This window comes from Ixodes scapularis, unplaced genomic scaffold (genome assembly GCF_016920785.2).
Source record: "Ixodes scapularis isolate PalLabHiFi unplaced genomic scaffold, ASM1692078v2 PGA_scaffold0__279_contigs__length_252992795, whole genome shotgun sequence".
Classification (NCBI taxonomy): Eukaryota; Metazoa; Arthropoda; class Arachnida; order Ixodida; family Ixodidae; genus Ixodes; species Ixodes scapularis.
The window spans coordinates 592,045-612,978 of record NW_024609835.1 but is presented as its reverse complement, the minus strand read 5'-3'; the positions used below and the strand labels follow the sequence as shown (position 1 = coordinate 612,978).

The 20,934-nt window shown below is 44.6% G+C and overlaps 1 protein-coding gene across 1 annotated transcript in view; it reads left to right on the top strand.

Moving 5' to 3' along the window:
* Positions 1–546: 546 nt before the first annotated feature.
* LOC115318472 (galactosylceramide sulfotransferase) overlaps positions 547–20,934 on the top strand; it is a 34,086-nt gene continuing 13,698 nt past the window's right edge. Inside the window, exon 1 of the mRNA XM_040223270.2 lies at positions 547–717. Coding sequence (XP_040079204.1) covers positions 611–717 — 107 coding nt within the window. The 5' untranslated portion in view covers positions 547–610. The remainder of the gene's footprint in view (positions 718–20,934) is intronic.

Genomic DNA, 20,934 nt, shown 5'->3' with positions numbered 1-20,934 from the left:
AATAAAATAAATGAGAAAAGTTAAAACCCTCGAGGTGCTCTGAAAAAAAAAAAAAAAAAATGTGGGAGTGGAGTTAGTAATTACGAACGATATGTTCAAGAATGCTACCAGCCAATTGAACACGTTACAGGATCGATATTACGTATAAATGTTGTTTACGAAGTATGATGTGACATTTGGTCGAATGCCTGCAAAGTCAAGAAAAATTCAGTCTATTTGACCTTATAAAGAGCAAGGAAGTCAGTCGTAAGAACGCAGAGCAATTGTGTTTCGCAAATATTTGTTACTCTTCTTTTTATTGAGTAGAAATAACAGGCGTTGCTCCCTATGACTGCCGTCATAGGAACACACCCATTACATAGCGTCATGCTGCCAAACAAAAAACAAACAAAAGAATAAAAAAAACACAAGAATTTATTGCGATAACGAGTTCCGCCTGGGAAATGAGTGAGGGAAGGAAAAAGGCGTGCCATGTGGCGGATAACAATAGCCTCGTGGCGACTCTTTCCCCCGATTGTTGAGTCGTCGAAAAGAGATTCGCTCGCCGGGTTCTCGAGTCGTGCCGCCGCAATGAAAGGATGAACTTCTTGCGGTCAGTCAGGTGTTTCAAATGATAGCTACAGCACGGCAGCGTCCACGAAAGCTTCTAAAATGCTTGCTTGTGTGCGCTATTCTCGCCACTTTTTTGGTCATTCCCAGCTTCTACTCTCCACAAGGGTAAGTGTGTGCGCTACTACACCGGCTGTTTCCGCGCATATACTTTCAAAATTTTCTACAAAGTAGTTAAGAAAAAAAAAAATCTGAACGATAACTGCCAATTACATCGGACAAGGACTAAAAAAAAGAATCGAATCAGCAAATTTATAATCTAAAAGTTAAGAATTAACTTTTTTGAATGAGTTAAAATAAACATATGGTTCCAATTAAAAACTAGCTAAGCGTCTGCAGAAATCCTTACAGGGGAAGGAAAACACATTTCGGAGTTCATCTCTTCGCTTCAACATGTAGCGGTTTAAAGTAGGATTTCCCCCATCCCGATAATTCGTAGGAAAGCTCAAGGAACATATTTTAAAGTGAATTAAACGATGATCAAAAACCACCTGGTGAATGTCTGTGGAGCTTCGGTAAAATGTCGTGATATCAAGTCATTAAAAGCCACGCAAGAATGCGAAGTACGCTCACACATAGAGATTACTTAGCCCTGAACGTAGTACCGTTGCGCTTTGTTGAAGAAAGTCACAGCAGAATTTCCCACCTTTGGTTTCAGTTTCGGGTAGACTTTCGCTTGTTTAGGGTACGATGTAATGCAAACGCTACGAAATGTCGTTTTAAAGGGGGGCTGCAACGATTTTATGATTAAAATAATTTGCATCTCGTCATTTTTACGTTGTTTGTTGTATCCCGGAAGATAGAGAAAACATCACCTTCATTAAAAAGATGTCGCGATTCCGCTGCGTAATCGCAAAGCAAAAGTCGAGCTTTTTACCACACCTGAAGCCCCAAGTGGCAGCCGAAGGAACTACGGCGAGAAGATTACGTGACCTGGCTCCGATCTAAGCTGCAGCATAACGCCCGCTAATGTCAGCAGAGAGAGGGAGAGGAAGCGTCATCCGAGAGAGCACACGGGAACCTACACGGCGCTCCGAATGACGTCACTAGGAGTGCAACCAGGTGTGACCCTGAAGTCAGCGAGTGAGTTGTTGGGTGCCCGAAATGCCAATATTTATCTTTTTTTTTTTTACGCAACAACTAAGACACGCAGGCGAGAACGGGTCTGTTCTTTACTTCAGAAGTGTCATGCCTGATTCACATGGTGCGAATTTGCCTGCGATTTCGCAATTGCGACGCCGTTCCTGCGGCACAACGCAGTTGCGGTGCGAATTCGACTAATTCGCAACTCCGTATTTTGCCAAACTTTCCTTGCGAACGGCCGCTCTTGCGAAGGGGACGGACAGCCAATCAAACGCGGCTCGTGAAAGACGTCACGGTGGTCATAGCAACGTGAGAATGAAAAATACGAAAAGTGCGTCACCTACGTCGTCGTCTTCCAAATTCGCTGTGGGGGTGGGGCGGCGGATGTGCTTCTTCCAAGTGAATATTTTTCGCCGGGGGATGTAAGCTTCAGTTCGGTATTAAAACGAACTGGCGTTTCCGTACCTGGCGAGGGTTGTGGTAGCTTCCTTCGTAAAATTGCACGCGATAACAATTGACGCTTCTGTTCGATCACTTTGCGTAAGGGACTCGTTGAATAGTAGAAAGACCCTTTCTTGAAATTTGTTTGCAGATCTGACACGAAGGTCTGTCCAGAAACCGAGAATCGCTGAACAGCACCTTGTTATTAAAGCCATTTGATAAAAATCGAGCTTGACATTTTTACGAAGTGCCAACAACTATTGATATGTAAACGCGCCGGACGCGTGCTACGCGAGTGACACACGTGTAAAATGGCTTTAATTACAAGGTGCCGATCAGCGATTATCGGTTTCTGGACAGACCTTCGTGTCAGATCTGCAAACAAATTTCAAGAAAGGGTCTTTCTACTATTCAATGACTCCCCTACGCAAATGTCACACGTGCCACGCGTGACATTTGTCATGGAAATCCTGTGACAATTTGGTTTCGTGCATAGTTTGCGATTATTTCACCAACATGATTGCTTTGGCTTTTTTGCATCTGAATACCTGTGTTTTTTCATTTATGTCGTTTCCTTTATCTTCAGTGTTTTTGTCATGTTCGCAATCGCTAATATTGTTTTGAATTAAAAAAAAAGCTTAATATTTACGTTAGCTTGTTCATGCTGACCTACACTGAGGAAGTACAGAATGTGTTTTGCACGTCCAGCGTGTCGTTCATTTCATAAAAGTCGGCCGATAAACGAATTCTGTGTTTTGTAAAGACCCGATTGCGCAGCGTAGGTCCAACGAAAACAGTAAAATAGCACCTTACCCTGTGGGGAATCAGCCAGTACTCTGTCGATCTACTTTGGGCTATACCTGCCACAAAAAGTGTCCGCCAGTTTGTCCGTAAAAAGGGCAAAGACCACAACCCATTTTCTACAAAATAATTGACTGATTTGCAGGCAACAGGTCTGGGGTGGAAATGAACTAGACAGATGACATGATGCAGGGGTGATTCAGAAATCATTTTTTTATTGCTGGCTTTAAATGTTGAAAGATAACAACTAACAAAAGACAAAAAAGATGCAATTACAAAAGAAAAAAAAAATCAAGTACAGGCTCACCTTTTTGGCAGACATCAAATATGAATAAAGAGGAACAGAACACGTTGCTGGCGTCATGGGGTGCACCGGCGCCAAAAGGCAAATATTCGCATTGTGCGCCGTTGTTGCAAGGCCGCCCACTCATCTACGCACGCCACCGACGATCCGAGTACCCCTTGTCAATGTCCAGACGAAATCGACCCCTACGTGACCCGGAAGCTACAACGCAAGGCACGACGAGAAGGAAACTCGCCGTGCCTTCTGTTATAGTTTCGTCGTAACCACATAACCCCCTACAGCCCACTCCACACTCCAGAGAGGGCAGATGCTACGCTTCTTCGGCGTGTACAAACACACTCCCTCTCAACACTACACTACCTCCAGCACGTTGCAGATCTACCTGAACCACCTAAATGCACATACTTCCGGAGACTAGTCAAATAACTCTCACACACCAAGTTAAGAGGAAGCTGAAGCGGTTTTGTATTTGAGGAAACACACTTAAGTCGTCTTCATTTCACCTCCAGGATCTCGAATATCGAAATTATTTCTTTTATAATTTGGGGCATGGAGGTTGCAGAAAATCATTTTCAGAGTACCACCGAAGGCCCTCCTTCCAGGAGCGTGTCGCCATAAAAGGAGTTTTCGGAATCTTCCTTCCAGCAGCGTCCACCAAAGCTATGCACGCGTACTCTTGCTATTTTATTTTTGAAGAAAGGCATAAAAAGATGTCAACACTTGTGCCAGTACGGGGGAATACACCTGGCGAGCTAGGGATTGCATGCGCGGCCCTCGAGTGACACGAGCTTTGCGGCCGAAAGGCCCTCTTATGACGCCACGACGGGTCGGGTGTTTTTCGTGTTTTCTCGCGTTAAGTTACATCTTCGGGGAAAACGAACGCGATATTCATATCCACGGGATAAAACTACGCTAGAATCAAGCTCTATGTCATTTTTTTTTAAAGAAGTGTTCCGGCTTCCCTTTAAAGGAGCAATGCAACAATTTTTGTACTTTGCGCAAATACCGCTTAAAACGAATCCCTAACGTTAATGACCTATGAAACACGCGTTCGTTCTTCACCCCACGCAATAGAAGTCCCAGAAAAAATTTAAGAAAAACGAGCAGCGTTCACCCCCTCAACTCGCAGCCAGAATAAGTTGCCACGCGATCTGGAGCCGATTATATGCCGCCAATGTTGATCATAGCCACGCGCTGGGGTTGGCAAAGCACAGGACACGCGCTGAGTTCCAGACATTGTTATGGCTCGGCTATTGTCGTCGTTGCAGCGATTGGACGCGGGCGACTACCCGAATGCTTCTCGAGCTAGTAATTATCACGAGCCCAAATCGAGCGCTCACGCAGGGCTCGGGTCCAATCTATGAACCGCATTCAAATATTGTCACTTGGGTGTTCTGCGATCCCCACGTTACGTCATCAAATTTTGCAAAGGAGAGATTGAACGAAAATAATTGCTTTTGTCCTTGAAATTTCGCCGCAACAAAGGAGTTTCTTGACCAGTGACGTTGCTGCGAGTATCCTTGAGTCCCACTAGTGCCAGTAAGCTCGTGTATAGTGAAAAACATTCCAACTGAATATCGTTGCACAGCTCCTTTAAGGACTGCGTCTAGCTCAGGATCTTGCAGAACGTGCACTGAAAACACTCGTCCCACTTATCCAACCAAGGATCTCAGAGGACTGTGTCACTCCTCCAAGGGCGGCAGAGTATAAATTACGTCCACCCCTAGTTAAGCACATTAATAGCGTACATGAACAGGGAGAGTCCCTAATTTCATCCCCCTCCAGTAGCACCGGTCTTGGTACAATACAAATGTTTCACTTTCTCTGTTCAAAGTCCTAGTGGGCCTCACACGGAAGCCGTCTCTCACCAGAGCACCCGTTCAAAAGTAGCGAACTCGCAGCGGCAGAATATTGTTGTAATGGTGGCCTCAGCTCCCTGTTCCACCGGAAATAGGTCAGACGATCCTCACACACAAAAACTTGAAAACTTAGTGGTTTGTCACCATACCGCTGACACTACTTTGGATTTCAGTCCAGCGCGGTTCCTTTGCCATGACACTGCAGCTTCCTTTATCAAGTACCTGCGGTACAGGTCTCTCACTGCGGTGGCCACTATGTTGCATTTTCGGACAGATTGGTCGACGTGCCGCGATCTCAGCCTCGGTAGGTGGAGCAACGCGTTTGTCTGTTGAGAGACCTCCTTGCGCCACTGGCCATCAACGATGTTGCCGAAGTGGTCAACTTCAATCAGCATTGGCATTTAGCATGTGCAACTTGTCGTCTTGTAGGTAGTTGTGCAGTACACAAGCTGCGCGGACGACTCCAGTGGCGTGGTCTGGGAGGAGGTCGATTGGCCTGCGGAAGATGCAAAATCTAGTAGGCAAAATTTCGAATGCGTTCTGGACGCACCTTCTGGAAATGGGACAAAGACAACACTGTGATTTTTGTAATTATAATGCAAGTGCAACAATTCTAAAGGTTACCTCGCTCTACACAGTCGATAGTTGAATATTTTTAGATAATCACTGAGGTATCAACCAGGACAGGGCCTCAGAAAGTCCGACCTCAGTTGAAATGCCTCGTCTCCAACGAAGACGGACGCGGCGATAACATGGGAAGATGGCAGCAGATTTGGTGGTAGACAATTCAAGGCAGCTACTGAGGCACTGTCCTATCCTTGATGCCTTGAAGACGCCACCATCACTTTGGTGGCCATACGCTCCAGAGTCTGTGGCCATAAACCTCGACTTGTTGTCCACGACGGCCATCAGCACTACAGAGTAGTGCTGATGGCCGTCGGGGTCACTTCATGCGCTCTTCCAAAACATGATATGTGTTAAAGCAAATTTGTAGACCCATAAACAGCACCTTGTAGTTATAGTACAGGCTTCAAGAATCGGCAAGGGCTTCGATATGTCCGTGTTTTCCGCCAACGTTCCCCACGCAATGAGGAAAATTCCGCCCTGTCTCAAAGCCCTTGGCAATTTCCCTTGGTCTGTGATTCTTGATGGGAGATAGAAGTACAGCACAAAGTTCACACATGGTTTTACGTTGTTATTTAAAAGCCGTTCATGTAATCTTTACCTATAGTGATACTGGTAATAAATGCATCCTCAAATATGAGAAACACTTGTTGACGCTGAACAATTGCGAATACTTTTGTAACTGGATCTGAAAAGCTGTGTCTCTGTTTTTTTTTTCTCCCTCGCTCCTTTTTTTCTACGTTCAGCTGGAAACTTTCCGAAGCATGTTTAGCCAACTAGCCCAGCTCCAGGCACACACCACTTACTTTTGTAAGCTATCATATTATGCCCAAGTCAGGCCGGTGTCAGACTGCTTATACAAAAGTCAAAAAACAGTCTGCAGACATCGATCGAACGCGACTCACTGACGCATCTGTGTTTCATAAGCCGCGTGCCAGGCTGCTCCTTTCATTGGTTGCCGTGCGACATAAAAAAGTAGGGATGCTGCGGTGCCTCAAATTACTATTTGTCTGCAAACTATATTCGTAGGATGCGTAATGTGTGACCCCGTCTTTCGAAGGTGGCGCAGTAATAGCATTGGGGCCCTCAACATCCTCAGGTCTGCAGCCCTCTCTTCCCAAGTTCGTCCCTAGAATCATAAATCAATGGCTCTCTGTTGTGTAAACTTTTTGAGAAACCATTTTTGACAGTACAGCTTTCAACATGATTCATTTAGATATTTCGGCTGGAAATAGGAGCAGCTGCAAAGGACGAGTTAGCTGCAGTGATTTGTACACCCGACTCCCATAATTATCTCCAGGTGGGGTGTGACACCCCCCGCCCCCCAGGATGTCTTAAGCAATGTATATCAACCTAAAGCTAGCCCCTTCTAACACCCCCTTATTTATCTCCAGGTTGGGGGCGACACCCCTAAGAATTTCTTGACCAACGCATCTAGACCTAAAGCCACCCCCTCCTAACAGCCCCCCCCCCCCCCCCCCCCCCCCAATAATTGCAACACCCCCTGATTTAGAATTCTGGATGATTCCGTGGTTTGGTAGTGTGTAGAAAGAGTACACCGGGGCATGGGGGGGACTTGAATTCATCAATTTCCCAAGACCACCACTGTGAGTCTTGTTGTTCGTCATGATCTACATCTTTAAAGGCGGTATTTAGTGGACGCCGTATTGGCGCGCATTGTTCGCAGCTAGAGCTCAAAAAGAACTGCTACGTACTGCTTGCAAAGATAAACAATCTTGACGGTGTGAAATATACGTTGCAGAAGCGTTGTGCAAATTCACTAACAGCACGTGCTCTCAAAAGCAACCGGCGCAAGCTATGGCCCCCAGTAAATACCACACGACCGGAATACCACCTCCATTTTCAAGTGTTTTTTTCATTACGAGACGCCAGCGACTCTTTCACAGCATGCATGCGACACTAAGGATAAGGTTGGTTTTGGATGAGGCGCGTTTTTATTGGCTGTCTTTTCGTACCGTCGCAGCGGCGCTGGTGACGTCTCGAAAGATGTTTGACAATTGACGCAGCTCCGATTATTTCATAATCGCATTGAACCTGCCTGTTTGCCGCAACAGCGCCGTCGCAACTGCGAAATCGCAACTAAAATCGCTCCATGTGAAACCGTCCTCTTTTCCACAAGTTACCAAAAACGAAATCAGATTTCTTTGCTTACCTTCATGTGTTTTGGGCGAAGCACCTTTCATATATGCGGACATCTCTCATGCACGATGGATGCCCCTGTTGACACTCCAACCTTGAATTGCAGTGCAAGATCCTGCATTGACGTTGCCGATGACAGGTACCTGAATAAAAACAAAACATTGCTGTGTACATCAATGTCTGGAAGCCGAGAAACTAGTAATGAGTTCGCCATATAAACCAGTTTAATTGCACCTCGTATTCACTCCAAACAGTGAAGTTTAAAGAGAATACCATCTTACCTCAAAAAGATAGTAAGCCGCACCCGCGACGAAATGGGCTCTCTGACGACATATTGCTTCGTAAGCTTTGTTTCCAGGCGAGTGTGGAGTTTTTCAAAGGCGTTCCGCATTATCCGGTAATATCTTCGAAACTGCTCCGGGTCGCTGTGCAGCATAAAAAGGGTCTGCATAGAAAAATTATTCCAGAAACCTGCTCGCAGAAAAGCACAAGTCGACTTACCAATAAGTAAAACTCCGATTCTTTGGCTCTGTTTTGCCAGCACGGCCTGACCCGCCATCACCGCGGGCTGCCGTCTAGGAGCAGGAGTTTTTTTTCCTTAGAAGTAGGTATTCCTTTTTACAGAGCAGTCTGAACTCGTCGTCATCAGCGGCCATCATGCTCTATGAAAGTCAAGACGAGCTGCTACTTGCCATCTTTCAATATGGAACATCGTCCACGTGACGAAGCCACCGGGACAACTGTTCGCCTTGCGCGACATGCCAAGCAGCGCAACAACTAGCTTGCTCAAGCAGTTATGACAAGAGTTATGAGCTGTGACTCTCCCGGTGTCCTTGTCGCGTTCGTCGTACTCGTTGTTTTCGTCGTTTTCGTTGATGCGAATGCAGTCGATGCAAACGTCTGAGTCGGCCCTAAATATAAGTATACAGCGTACTTTTTACCAGAAGCTAATAAATAAATCTGAAAATTTTATAATTTTGTTAAATATCGAAATTAGTATCGTCAAACGAATTCAAGGGTTCCAACCATGTGCTTCGCAAGTGCGAAAAATCGCATATGTTCTCAATCAATGTGAAAGGAAAAGCGAAATTTCGCATGTGCGGTTCATCGCTTCACCGATTTCGCAGGAGAAAATCGCACCATGTGAATCAGGCTTCAGAGGGCAACTTCCACACATTTTTTACCGAAGTCCGGAAATCGTTGCACCCCTCCTTTAAACGGGTCCGAATACCCGCCTCTGTCGATGACGGAATATTGGCCTTGGTCGACTGCTACGAACTAGATCGCTACGAAGTCAACCTAACTACCATCGTTGCTGAAAGGAGACGGCCCGCACGGCTCTGCAAAGTGGAGCACATATAAGCAAATCGCCGCTGCGTTTTTCGTGGCTTCAGGGATGCGGGAGGGAGCCGATGGCCAAGAAGATACGTTGTAACTACAAGAGTGCAGCAAGAGCCATGGAACTAACTGTTCGCACTGTGAGCGGAATCGGACTGACACCGCACTCTTGGTACCGTTTCGGGAACGATATCTTGCAACCGATTTTATGAACTGTTGGACCATCAGACAATCGCAACTCGATGCTGACGTGACGCTCGGCGGAGAAAGATTGGACCGTCATTGAGTAACTCCCACAACTCGCTCTAACTCGACATGTGTCGGCGTACCGTCATGTCGGAATAAAAGGGACGTACTACTTACCCATTTTGCGATGGCAATCCATAAGGCTTTTATTTAAACCCAATAACACTAAAACAGAAAGAAAAAAAACTTCCCGCCTTTCCACTTTTCCTCTGTCTTTTTTCTTCGACCAAGTATCCCAGCTTTTACCACAGTCTCGGTTATTCTACATCATGATCAAGAAGGAAGACCAGGGAAGCTGTACTATGGTGGGAATGAAGTAATGGCCGGCCGCAAGTTGGCAAGCCAGAGTGGAAAGGCTGGAAGGGTTGCCGCCGTCGCTCCTAGATGGCGGTAGCTGTCCGGAGTTTTGTTTTGACGTTTGTTTGCCCGCGGACACGATACTGGGGAAACAAACCCTTAACAGCTCCGTTGTAAAAATAAATAAAATAAATAAATAAACTATAAGTTAATTAGTGTCTTTTTTCGTCAAGAGCGTTCGTTACTGCTGCACCAGAGAACAACGAGGGGAAAGACTATATCTTTTTACCCAAAAATAGAGTTCAGGGTTCACACTTTTCATACAGGGTCTACAAAGGTCGCGTGGGGATCTTCCATTCCGCAAGGAGGTCGTGGGCAGATGGTCTTGGCCAGGGCAGTCGGAGCACCGTTTCGTAGGAGTGCCTTGCTAGGCCGAACCTTCAAACAGAGCATGTGTGCTGGATGTATGAGCCAAGTGGGACCAATGCAATCCTTCCATTCGCGTCGGCGCGCTTTAATCACGTGAAGAGGGGGATCATTAACATCTGCTTGGGTAACGCTCCGAAAATTGAGAAAATGCGTTTTGATGCTGTTTTCTTTCATTATTTCTGATATCTTCGTGTTCTGTTTTTGGTACGTGACACGGCGCCGTTTGTTTTACGCACGCTTATTTTTTTGGTGTTGGTAGCAGTGTGCCTGGCGTCAGTGGAAAGACCGCGGCCACCCGCGGACCAGCCGGTACGCCTCCGCGGGCTGGGGTTTGGCAACCCCTCATTCAGAGGAATACCATTTCGGGGAATACAAATTTCCTAAAGGGAAGCTGAAGAGGTTATTGAAAAATAAACGAGTTAGAGGTGAATTCTATAGTACCCCCCCCCCCCCCCCCCCCCCCCCCCCCCGAGAATCTGAAAATCGCGTTCGTTTTCTCCAAAGATGTAACTAAACGCGAGAAAGCACGAAAAACTTCCGACTAGTCATTACTACCTTTAATGCATCACCAACTATCCCAAGTTGCCACTCTTATACAGATACTTTCTTCCTTTTTTTGGTTGATTCACCAACTTCCACAAGTTACCACTCTTACACAGACTCTGACTAATCGTTACGTCATAAAATGATATTTCGGTCGCCAAGCGCGTGTCGCTGGTTTGGGCAGCGCGGAAAAAAGGGTATTTCTAGTCCTCCCTAAAGGGAGGAACGCTCTTGTAACCTATGTTCCGTTAAAAAGGGAGAAACTGTTGACCTGAAAGCAGGGCAGCAAAGTTCCTCCGACGCCTGCATCTTATTATAGCGACCCCGAATCGAGCAAATCGAGCTCAATAAGGCTTAACGAGGACGTACGTGTATTTCACGGGGCGAGAGGAGCTGCAAATCTAAATGTAACGCGATCTTTCCGCGAACTGCATTTATTTCCTAAGCCGGCTTCCCCCCGCAGGTAAAGAAACTTCCGTTTCGAAAGCGGTTACTCAATTTTCTTGTCGTCAGCACTGCGATGTTAAACGGAGACAACCGATACCGAGTGACTTCGCGCACTTTACGTGCTACCTTTGCTGTTCCTCGAGTCACAATTCCTTCGTCAACCGCACATCATGGAGGAGTGGTAAACCATTCGCGAAACGAAGTCACTCTCAAAATAGCAAATTTGAAGTAGCTGTTGTACTGTAACCAGAAATCATGGCAACGCGTGAAAGAAGGTCAAGTCGTTTACCACCAGATGACAGTGTCAAGCAGAGTAATCTGAGGTGCATGCAAGACTAGAAATAAAACAGCGCGGAGTAGGTAGGCTGGCTTTGGGGGCACATTGCAAATCGCCAAACCAGGAAGGACAAGGAGACATGGCATGGGCGTCATTTGAGAGCAGGGAAGCTGTGAGCAAAATAGAATTTGAGGTTCGGTTGAGGCAAATGGATGGGGAGCAATGGGCACGAAAGGTTTTCAGCTATTTATGCATGAGGAGTGTAGACACAAAGTGGAGACAGCGCACTAGGAAATTAAGAGGAAAGTTTTTAGGCTATAGCGAAGATACGGAAGAGCAAGTCTCAGTTAAGAGGAAAGTTAAGGCCACAGAAAGAGATCGGTGGCTAGAGGGAATGCAGACAAAGACGGCTCTGGAAAGCTATAGATTAAACAAAACAGTTATTGCCAAAGAAAGCATTTATGACAATTCTAGGGGAAGCTCATTGTTGTTTGAGGCAAGGACGGGTGCTCTGCGAACCAGAACATACAGAGCGAAGTACCAGGAAATAAATACAGTTTGCACTGCTTGTGGAGAGGAGGACGAGACGGGTGAGCACTTGATACTCTACTGTAAAGGGCTTCACCCTATGCCTACCGAAGACAACATAGATTTAATAAAGTCATTGGGTTTTAGAGACAGCGAAGGAAGGGTGGATTTCAAGACTGTAAAGGTTACCAAGCAAAGATTAAGTGAATGGTCGCAGAAAGCGAGAGAAAACTAGGTATTTTCTTATTAACTGACGGCAAGGGGGTTTTATAGCCTCACTTTGTTTTCAGTGCGGAGTGAATATAGTTTTCACATTTAAATATTCTAAGCGTAAGTGGTAAAACAAAATGGCTAGGTGGCGTAAGCTACCGCCCGATCCAAAGGGCTCAGCCGGATTCATCCCTCCATCCATCCATCGCAAGTAGCTCAGTTGAAAATTGGGCGAGTTTGTTAGGCATAGTTAAGAAGAGGGAAACAGCGCCAAAAGTACGGAGGACAAAGAACGAGGAACACAGCGCTCGGTCTGTGTGTTGCTCGTTCTTTGTCCCCCGTACTTTTGGCGCTGCTTCCTTCTTCGTAACTATGGAAGTAGCTAGGCTAGGCGGTGCGAGGAGCCGCGCAGTTCATGTTCTACAAAAAAAAGCTATTTTTATTTGCTCCCGTCATCATTGCGCTTCGGGACCTTCGGAAACCTTTCATTTCATTTCATTTATTGTTCTCTCAGGGCCCGAAGGCATTACAGAGAGGAGTGGGGTTTTTTTAAACGGAAACATATGAGTATAACGATACATAAGGCAAGACATAAAACAAAAGTTATTGAACATCAAAACACTTAGTAATGGCAATTTTAAAATCCGTAGCATCAGTTATTGAGACTATGGGTGCAGGAAGGCGATTCCAATCTATTGAGGTCTGAGGGACAAAGGAGGCATTGAAAGATGAGGTGTTACACTGGGGGACGCCCACTTTTAGATGGTGATTAGTTCGTAGTGAAATGTAAGATGGTTCTAAGAATAATGTTTGACGAAGTGTTGGATTAGAATCAAACAACTTCTGAAAAAGACAAAGCCGGGATATTTTCCTGCGAAGAGAGAGGTTAGGCAAGGAAAGGGATGCTTTCATAGATGTGACGCTGGATGTGCGATGATAGTTCGAGAGGATGAAACGAGCGGAACGATTTTGTATGGACTCAACAGCGGATGAAAGGGTGATACCGGGGTCCCAGATAGAGGCTGCATATTCCAGTTTAGTACGAACTAAAGTCTTATAGATTAGAAGCTTTAATGAAACAGGAGTAAGCGAAAGGTTTCTTTTGAGGTAACCTGGTAAGCGATTAGCGCTATTAGTGACATATTCGACATGTAAATTCCAGGAAAGGTCAATGGTTAGATGCACACCAAGATATTTATAGGAAGTAACAGAAAGTAGGGGGGAGTTAATGATGTTGTAGGATGGACAAGTGTTATTATGTCTGGACACTCTCATAGATCTACATTTAGATGTGTTGAGTTCCATATGCCATTCTGAGCACCATTGTGTGACGTTTTTTATATCAGTTTGAAGAACAGAAATGCCAGAATCGTTAATAATTTCTTTATAAATGGCACAGCCGTCAGCGTACAAGCTGATGGAAGAGGAAACATGCATAGGAAGATCGTTAATATAAATAAGAAATAGTAGTGGACCGAGCACAGAACCTTGAGGAACACCAGAGTTAACACTTGATAATGATGAGTTAGTTCCGTTGGCGCAAACAAATTGAAAACGATTTGTTAAAAACGATTCTATCCAATTGAGTATGTTGTTATCTATGTTTAAGTTACGAAGTTTATGGGGAAGGAGTACATGGGGTACTTTATCGAAGGCTTTGGAGAAGTCAAGGAATATGCAATCTGTCCTGGAACCCCGGTCGAGAACGACGTGAAGGTCATGGGTAAAAGTTAGGCGTTGTGTTTCACATGAATAGAATTTTCGAAAACCATGCTGGTGCTGGGTGCAAAAAAGAGTTCGAGTCCAGAAAGTTAATAAGATTGGAATGTATTACGTGCTCAAGTATTTTGCATGGGATGCTTGTTAAGGAGATAGGACGGAAATTCAAAGGATTATGTTTATCACCGCCTTTGTGGAGAGGAATCAGCCCCCCCCCCTTTCCAGTCTCTAGGTAGTATCTGTTGTTCAAGCGATTGGGTAAACAGTTTTGATAAGATGATGCTTGAATACATTTTAGTATTTTTCAAAAACTTAGTATTAATATTATCGATGCCTGCTGAAGTTGATATTTTTAGGGTTTCAATAATATTCGCAATACCCTCGCAATCAACAATGACTGGATTCATTTGCAGATACTCACAAACTGGGAGAACCGGATGGTCAGAGGTAATAGGTAGTGAAAAGGATTTAGCAAACTCATCATTCAATACAAAAGGGCACAAATCACCTTGAACTTCAACTCGTCATTATCCCTGAGCGTTACGTCCTGGCTGTGACTGGAGCTAATAACTTTCCAAAGTTGCCTGGGATTATTAATTAGCATGAATGGTAGTGTACTGTTCAAAAAAGTGGCTTTCGCCTCCTCCACTGCTTTTTTGTACTCCGCGGCAGCAAGATTATATACTGTCCAGCGTTGATCATCGTTCGACATTTTAGCAGAACGAAATACCTTTTCTTTTTATTTGACAACCTCTTTAAAGTCGTACTATACCATGGCGACTGGGGTGATAGAGATATGCTTCGAAGGGGCACATGAGCACTCATAAGTGACGCAACCTTTCTTTTGAATAGATTCCAGTTATTTTCAACAGAGCGCTCCTCAAAGCCATGTGTATATTTATCTAGAAAGAGGCATAATTCGTTATTTATAGATTCAAAATCCGCCCTCGCTTAATTATATATTTTCTTAATTTGCTTTGGGTTGGGACATTTAGGGATATCTAACAGGAAATGCAATAAAGAATGGTCGCTAAGACCGGGCATATGACTTAGTGAGGAGATAAGATCGGGTGATGTTGTTAAAATGAGGTCTAACAAAGATGCGGTTGTTGCTGTAACACGTGTAGGTTGCGCAACAATCTGTGAAAAATTAAAATATAGACACATGTTTACAAACTCGTTGCACTCTGAGGAAAAGTGATTAACGGAAGTACGCACATCTGACCAATCTATGGAAGGATAGTTAAAATCACCAAACAGTATGAAGGGTGCACTTGGAAAACGAGCTATGACTGCACTGATCGCATCATGAATCTTTGGGACAAAAGTGACACTTACATTTGGGGGACGATAACACACCCCAGAAATATATTTCTTGTTTCTTATATTTAGACCCACCCATACTATCTCAAGTTCAGAAGCGATGTTGATGTGAAATGTTTGTATGTTATCAGCTACCGCGATTAACACACCGCCACCGTTTCTTTCGTCCCTGTCATGACGGTACATATTAAAACGTTTCTGACAGCTTAATATTTCACTATTGCGTATTTTACTTGACAACCAGGTCTCGGTGAGAACAATAATGTCCGCGTTAGACGAGTCGACAATTGACGATAAATCCTGGCGTTTATGCATAACGCTTCTAATGTTAGTAAAAATAACATAAATATTATTCACACAGATATCATTATTGGCTCTGTAACTCCTCTCTGATTGTTATGGCAAAACTGATGCAGGAGTGAAAAATTCCGGGGTTACTACCAGATGAACTAACCACTGGAAGAGGTAATGCTTGGTTTAAAATTCCAGCTCCCTGTTCAGCTGAGGTTTGATAAGGCTCACGGAAGTTTAACTCGTTCGCAGAGTCTGTGCTAAATGTATATATGTAGCATTTATTTCCCATAACTAGCTTATTGAAACGCAGCTTGAAAGATAGGCCTTGAGGCTTTGCAAATTGGAGTAGTTTTCTTCGAGCAAGACGCACGGAGGGTATAAAGTCTTCACTCGCAGAAAGGTGTGTTCCCTTGAATTTGTGCGCGTTAGAAAGCACCATCTCCTTATCTTTGTAGGAGAACAATTTTACTATGATTGGCCGATGTTTTTGCTGACTAAACCTTCCTAAACGGTGCGCTCTTTCGATGGATGCAAGTTCCAACCCTAATCTTTCGAGACACACATCAATAACAGCCTTTTCAGATTGTGCCCATGATTCTTTGTCCGTATCAGGAATACCAAAAAAGATAAGATTTGACCTACGGGCTCTGCTCTCTGCGTCATCGCAGCGCGCCCTGAGCTGAGGTATCTCGTTAACGGCGGATGTTAGTTGCGGATCGGAAGTCGTACTTATTGTAACGCCGGACTCTTTTAACTTCGAAAGTTCGTTTTTTAACCCGTGTTATGAGGGCATTTACTGATTCCTCGGTTGTACTCTGCTTTAGTTTTAAATCTCGAACTTCCTGGAGGATATTGTTCTGACCTGTCTGTAGCGTCTGAACGATTTCAAGCACTTTATTAAGTTGTTCTTTTTGGGGTTTGGTCATGGGCCCGGGGTTAGATTCAATGTCCCCGCCAAGGAGCAAAAGCAGACTGTAACTAACACTTTCAACATACGTAGAAACAGAAACACTGAAAATGCTGAGACATTCCATGTACAACGCAAAACAAGCCTTGGGGCCAGGCAGCAAGAATAAGCACAAATTGTTGCTTTTGATAGCAAGGTATTTGAAATCACTAACCTGTAACAATATCACAAAAAACTTAGGCATCTTGGTTGGGCAGTTGCTGCCTGGCCCACTGGTGAAGTCGAAAGATGCAGCCGCTTTTCTTTCAAGTGGCGCTGAATCCATGGTGGTGGTTGAAGGCGAAAGACTGATTTCAATCAGCGCCGTCGGGAGCATGTGATTTAGTCCGTTCCACGTGGAGCACTGAAGCGATGACGAGCTTGTAATCTCGAAAACAAATGTAGACGTCGCCGATGTAACGTAGCCGCCGATGATCGTGTTGCCGTTCACTGCCATAGAGGACCACGCTGGTGCCAGAAACATTATCAGGAGCTGTAACGATATCACAAAAAACTTAGGCATCTTGGTTGGGTAGTTGCTGCCTGGCCCACTGGTGAAGTCGAAAGATGCAGCCGCTTTTCTTTCAAGTGGCGCTGAATCCATGGTGGTGGTTGAAGGCGAAAGACTGATTTCAATCAGCGCCGTCGGGAGCATGTGATTTAGTCCGTTCCACGTGGAGCACTGAAGCGATGACGAGCTTGTAATCTCGAAAACAAATGTAGACTTTATTATACAGACATGTAGATACATTACACATAAGCAAAATATATACATTGAGCACACAGACATACGACAGCACACTAACCCGATCACTAAATCTGTGCTCTGCGTTTCCGCCTTTCATACGGGTCATTTTGAAGGTACGGATTTTCCCGGTGACCACCTAAGCAATAGAAAATATTCCCAGCATGTTGATCTTTTCCCAGCAATGTCATACCTCTGAGAGTATTTTGATCGGTTCAGGTGATGAGTCTCTTAGTAAAAAGTAAACGCTCATGCCGTAATTATTTGAAAGCCAATAAAGCAATCCGCTCCAATGTGGTTTCAAGCCATGTGTTTGCTTCCCCACACGGCACGTCGTAGTCAGTATTTCTACCGTAGTGTTTGTTTTTCTGTTTGTGCTGTTCGCGTGCGGCTTCAAATGTCTTCTTGAATTAGTCTGTGTACAGACTAATTCACTCTGGTGGAAGCGAAGGTTCACGGACAGAGAAATCGCTTTTCGATTAACTTGAACGCAGTAGAGCCGCGACCTTCGTTGCTGGTGTACAAATAAGGGGCAAGGTAAAACCAAATTCAACCGCGTTTGGAAAATCATTCAATGTTTGGATGTCTGAAGTCAAGTCAAGATTCGTTGAAATTTACTTCCCAGTGCAAAAAAGTACGATGACGCCTGAACATCTGAAGCCCATAGTTAGTTCGAGGACGCGACACTCCCAAGGATCCGGCACTGCGCACTCCATTCACAATATTTTTTGCACTTAGTTTGGAAATCCGTAGTAATGGGTGATGGGTAATTGTAAACGATGCCGAGTACATTGTCGCCTTGAAATGCTCTTTTATTTTCATTAATTTATGTTTAAAAAGTCGTATTCTTCACCCACAACGTGCGAAGAAACGAAAGCTATAGACCAACACGCGGCTGTGATGTCACGTTTCTGCGGTGGCGCTGTTGTCGCCACGGCGCATGCGCAGAAACTCCACCTCACGCGAATCTGGTTTCTGCGCTTGCGCAGTGCCCACACGTGGTGTGGGCAAACGCGGGAAGACGTCACGCCTCTGCGGTGGCGCTGTTGTCGCCACGGCGCATGCGCAGAAACTCCACCTCACGCGAATCTGGTTTCTGCGCTTGCGCAGTGCCCACACCTGGTGTGGGAAAACGCGGGCTTGTTTGTAAACAGTGTGGCGGTCTATAGCTGTACCACGATCGCGCAATGCGGGTGGAATGGTGCCATCACGTGACTGGAGGTGCGACGTGGTTAATTCCCACAGCCGTCGTGGTTGGCGTCGTGGATGTCACGGACGACTGACCCCGGTGATCCGTGAAGTAGGCAAGCGCGATGGAAGTTCCTAAAACGTAGCAACTGGATACTGCCAAAGTGGGATTTCACATAACGCGGGTAATGTTTGAGACCGAGTTTTAAAGGATAGACGACACGGAAGACCCCTTTCGTAGCGCCGTTACTGCCGGGATGCCGGGGCGGCCGACGGGAAAACCCACTTCTTTGGCCTCGCGCCAAAAGCAGATAGATGGGTTTTTCCGTAGGTCGAAATCTCTGCAAAGTGTCTCCCGTAAAGCCTTAAAAACCTTTTCAGTATGTGCGCAACCTGATAGGACGTGTCGAAGGGGATGCGAATAAACTGTAATGCAATTTTTTATCTCATACAGTTTTAGGAAACATGTTTTTTTTTGCGTTTACAACGAAATGAAATAAAGTATGCGGTTGTCGTCGCAAGTTCTAGAGAAACTTGCGTGTGCTTCAACAAGGGCCCGCGGTCAGACACGATGACCATCCACTGTATGCTAAATATTTCCACGTGATTTAAATGTCACACTTATCAAAACGAATAACGAGATCGGTTGACATTCTTGTGAAAGGCCACGCGGGTCACAAAACGAACTATTCTGGAAATACGTAGTGTCCCCATCCTCCCCGTCTGCTCGACGCATCGCGTCAGTCTGGCCTCTAGCCATGAATAGAAGTTCATGTCGGCTTAACATTTTACGATCTTGAAACGCAAGGAAGGTGGGAGGACAACACGACAAAGTACGCGTCAACTTAGATTTTTTTTGTTTTGTTTTGAGCTTAAAATGATAAGGGAGAATGATTTACGGAATGTTTCGAGTGGGCACGAGTGCACATCAGAACAGCCCCACAATTCCCCGTGCCGCGCAGTGCACTGTGGGAAAACCGCGAGGTATCCTGGGATTTCCCGTAAAGGTCTGTTCTTGAGGTAACTCTCGAAATAGAAAAGCAATAGAAAGGCTATATAAACGCCACTTTCCATATAAATCTGTAGTGGTATCCAACAAAAGTCGTATACCATGGGTAACATCCCGTTTGCTTAGAAAAATTCGAAAGAAAGATGCGCTATATAAACGTTTCATCAAGACGCGTGACCCAGATGTCCTTAAGGAGTTTAAGACTTTCCGAAACAATTTAACCAAAGAGTTGAGGAATGCAAAAAAGAGTTTTTATTCGTCCCTTTTTTCGTCGGCAAACGGCCGTACCGACATAATGTGGAAACATTTCGGTTCACTGGTTAAAGGCGCTCCTGCATCAAATAATATCGAAACATTGCAGCATAGAGGTGTAAAGTTAACCAATCGAGAGTTGGCCAATGTGTTCAATGAATATTTTGAAGACATAGGTGTTAGTGCTGGTGTTAACGCTGATGTAGCTAATGCTTGTAAACATACTTGTCCCCATAATTGTAGTTCCATCTTTTTAAAACCTACTGATAGTTCGGAAATTCTTAATGTGATCACACACGTAAAAAATAGCGGGAGCTGTGATGCTGACGGCTTACAAATTCGCCCAGTCAAGTATGTAGTTGACTTAATTGCATCAGTGTTAAGTTATATTTTTAATCTGTCTCTGGAAACGTGTGTGTTTCCCAAAAGAATGCAAATTGCGAAATTAACTGTTATATATAAAAAAGGTGACAAAAACGAGTTAGGTAACTATAGGCGTATTTCTATACTGCCTGTTTTCTTTAAAGCTTTGGAGAAGATGCTTTATGAACGTCTAGTAGATTTTTGAAATAAGTGGGACCTCGTAACTTCATCGCAGTTCGGTTTCAGGAAGAACTTTCGAACTGAAACTGCACTTCTTAATCAAAAAGAGTATATTCTGGAAAATTTTGAGAACAGAAAATTTGTTTTGGGGGTCTTTCTAGACTTCACAAAGGCGTTTGACTGCCCTAGTCATGTGGTTTTACTTAAAAAGCTTGAAGCGTACGGCATCCGCGGACAAGCTTTACTACTTTTACAGTCCTACCTAGAATATCTCCAACAGTATGTAGATGTAAACGGTTATTCATCCACTGCAAGGTTCATCACGTCAGGGGTCCCACAGGGGAGCATAATGGGACTTTCTCTATTTAATTTATACATTAATGGTATCGTTAACGTAAATAAGCACGCAAAATTCGTGATGTACGCGGATGACACGAGCGTATTTTTTTCTTCCGATACTTGCGACGATTTAATCGATATGGCAAATCTCACATTATCAAAGATAAAAAGTTGGGAAGATAGCAACTCCTTGAAAATCAATATTCACAAAACAAAAGCTGTGATTTCTCGTCCAAAAAACAAGCCTGTGGTGCTGTCTAAAGTGCTCACTTTTAGCTCTACTCCAATCGAAGTTGTTAGTTGTTTTAAAACTCTTGGAGTCATTTTTAGTAAGGGTATGTCTTGGGATAGCCATATAAATTATCTCATCCCAAAGTTAG